Below are 2,124 nucleotides of genomic sequence, written 5' to 3'. Positions count from 1 at the left end.
AAGAGACATGAAGAAGAGGGGACACATGTTGATGAAGAAGAGGGGACACATGTTGATGTAGAAGAGGGGACACATGTTGATGAAGAAGAGACATGGACGCGTGGATTTTGCATAATAGGTGACCTTTAAGTGGGTCTAGTGGAAAACACACCTTGAGGCCCCCCTTGAACCCAGAGGTGAAGCCCTTTAAATACTGATGTATTTTGGGAGTGAGGTATGCATCTGCGCAGACGGTGTATCCGCGAGGCACCGCCCGCACCATGGGCATCACCTTGCTGGACAGAGACACCTGAGAGAAGCCCAGACGGAGAGCCAGAGCCCCGACGGCTTTCTCATGATCCGACCATCTGAAGGAGAGAGGCAGAGGAATGAGGCGAGGCAGCAAAGCAAACATAAAAGTCTTATGTAATTAAAACCGCTCCTGTAAAGCCTGCCTTATCTTTTAAAACTGAGATATGTGAAAGCAAGTTGGGCAAGTGCTTTGACCACTTGGAGGTAGAAGTGTGAATGGATTCAAGGAGAACATGGGAATCGATACAGTTATTGATCCCACACTAGTATTATATAACATCATGCCCTTGGTGTGCGAGTTTTGATGTAAATTGTATGAGGTGTGTTGTTCTATAGATCTGCTACATCAGCTTCTTTCCAGTAAATTAAAACATGTTCGATAAAGTGGGATATACTTTAATATAATGCACGTTTTTAATTTCCAGTTACTTGGAGAACTTTTATTTTGAGCTTTGTTTGAGTGAGAGAAGGTCCTGTAGCTTAGGCAATTTAGCAGAAAATGTAAGCTAAGAAATACTAAATGTTTATTATGGAATGTATAGTTCTGAGAAGGAAAGAAAAGTTGGAAACGGCAGGTTTAGACTTTCAAAAATTGGGAAATAGATGCACCTCTTAAAGTTAAACACGAACTTTCCCCCAGTTCAGCTCATGGGGACCCATACACTAAAAGTGGAAATCAGACACCCGACACCTCTGACATACATACCACTATCCCCACAGAGAGGGTGGGAGCTGTTCACCATTGTACAGTGACAGGAAGAAAAGACAAATGACTTCTATAAGAGAAGGAGAGATGGGCGAGGCAATCCTTAAAAGGTAGAAGGACAAGATGTACTGACGTGTAGGAGTGCAGCAGGAGGACAGCGAGGCTGGTGATCCCCCGGGACAAAACCCCCTTCAGGTCCTTCTCCACCAGATCCAGATCCAGCTCCCTCCACACCTCCAGAGAGTCTCCTGTGCTGCCTGAGGGAAAAAACACACACACAAAGCAGGACAATTAAAATGATGCTAACAAACAATGCCATCACCCATTTAACAGAAGATTGATTTAGATGACATTCAACCTATTGTCCTTGCACAAGCACTGAGCCTCTAACCAGAAGTGCAGAGGGATATTTATTATGATATAAATCTATACATCTGTATAAGGCAGTATACACATTACAAACAGCAGTGTGGAAAAATAAATACACTATAGATAAGGTATAAATAAGACAGTTTCATAAAGACATAATAAATAATTAATAGGAATATATTGTGGGCCGTTTTTAAATTCTGGGAATAAATATGAGTATGCCATAGAAAATAGTTGTTTGGAAAGTTTTTGTAAATACTAGGGCCGGGACTTTAACGCGTTAATTAAGATTAATTAATTACACAAAAATTAACGCGTTAAAAAAATTAACGCATTTTAATCGCACTTATTTTTGCACCGCGGAACGTTTCTCACTGGATGAGTTTCAGGGGTACCGATTATACTGGAGCACCAACTAACGTTCATTACTTCAGACAACAACAAACCACAGTGAACAATAGTCAAACGTGAACGAAGAAGCTGATGAGACCGCTTTGGTTGGCCCCGTGGATGGGACATTTTGTTTTAAAAAACGGACGGATGGAAGCGTCAATAAGAGCACGGTTGTTTGCAAATTATGCAAAAAGGAATTCGCATATCACCGCAGCACATCAAGCCTCAAGTATCACCTCAATGCAAAACATATAGCAGCTAGCGTGGAAGCTAGCGTGGACGTTAGCCCGACTCGGATTACAAGGACCCACACCCAATTCGCGTTGATCAAACAGTGGCCTATGCAACAGAGAGATTTTATTTTT

The 2,124-nt window shown here is 42.0% G+C and overlaps 1 protein-coding gene across 1 annotated transcript in view; it reads right to left on the bottom strand.

The window, feature by feature from the left end:
- LOC104961065 (5-oxoprolinase-like) overlaps window positions 1–1,262 on the bottom strand; it is a 4,541-nt gene extending 3,279 nt beyond the window's left edge. Inside the window, exons 1-2 of the mRNA XM_010789275.1 lie at window positions 1,131–1,262; window positions 152–347 (exon numbers count right to left, since the gene is read on the bottom strand). Of these exons, the coding sequence (XP_010787577.1) occupies window positions 152–268 (117 nt within the window). The 5' untranslated portion in view covers window positions 269–347; window positions 1,131–1,262. The remainder of the gene's footprint in view (window positions 1–151; window positions 348–1,130) is intronic.
- Between the last annotated feature and the right edge of the window lie 862 nt (window positions 1,263–2,124).

Source organism: Notothenia coriiceps, unplaced genomic scaffold, assembly GCF_000735185.1.
Source record: "Notothenia coriiceps isolate Sejong01 unplaced genomic scaffold, NC01 NC01_scaffold00001454, whole genome shotgun sequence".
In the NCBI taxonomy this organism is placed as follows: domain Eukaryota; kingdom Metazoa; phylum Chordata; class Actinopteri; order Perciformes; family Nototheniidae; genus Notothenia; species Notothenia coriiceps.
The sequence above is the reverse complement of the archived record's forward strand: the minus strand, read 5'-3'. Positions and strand labels throughout refer to the sequence as shown.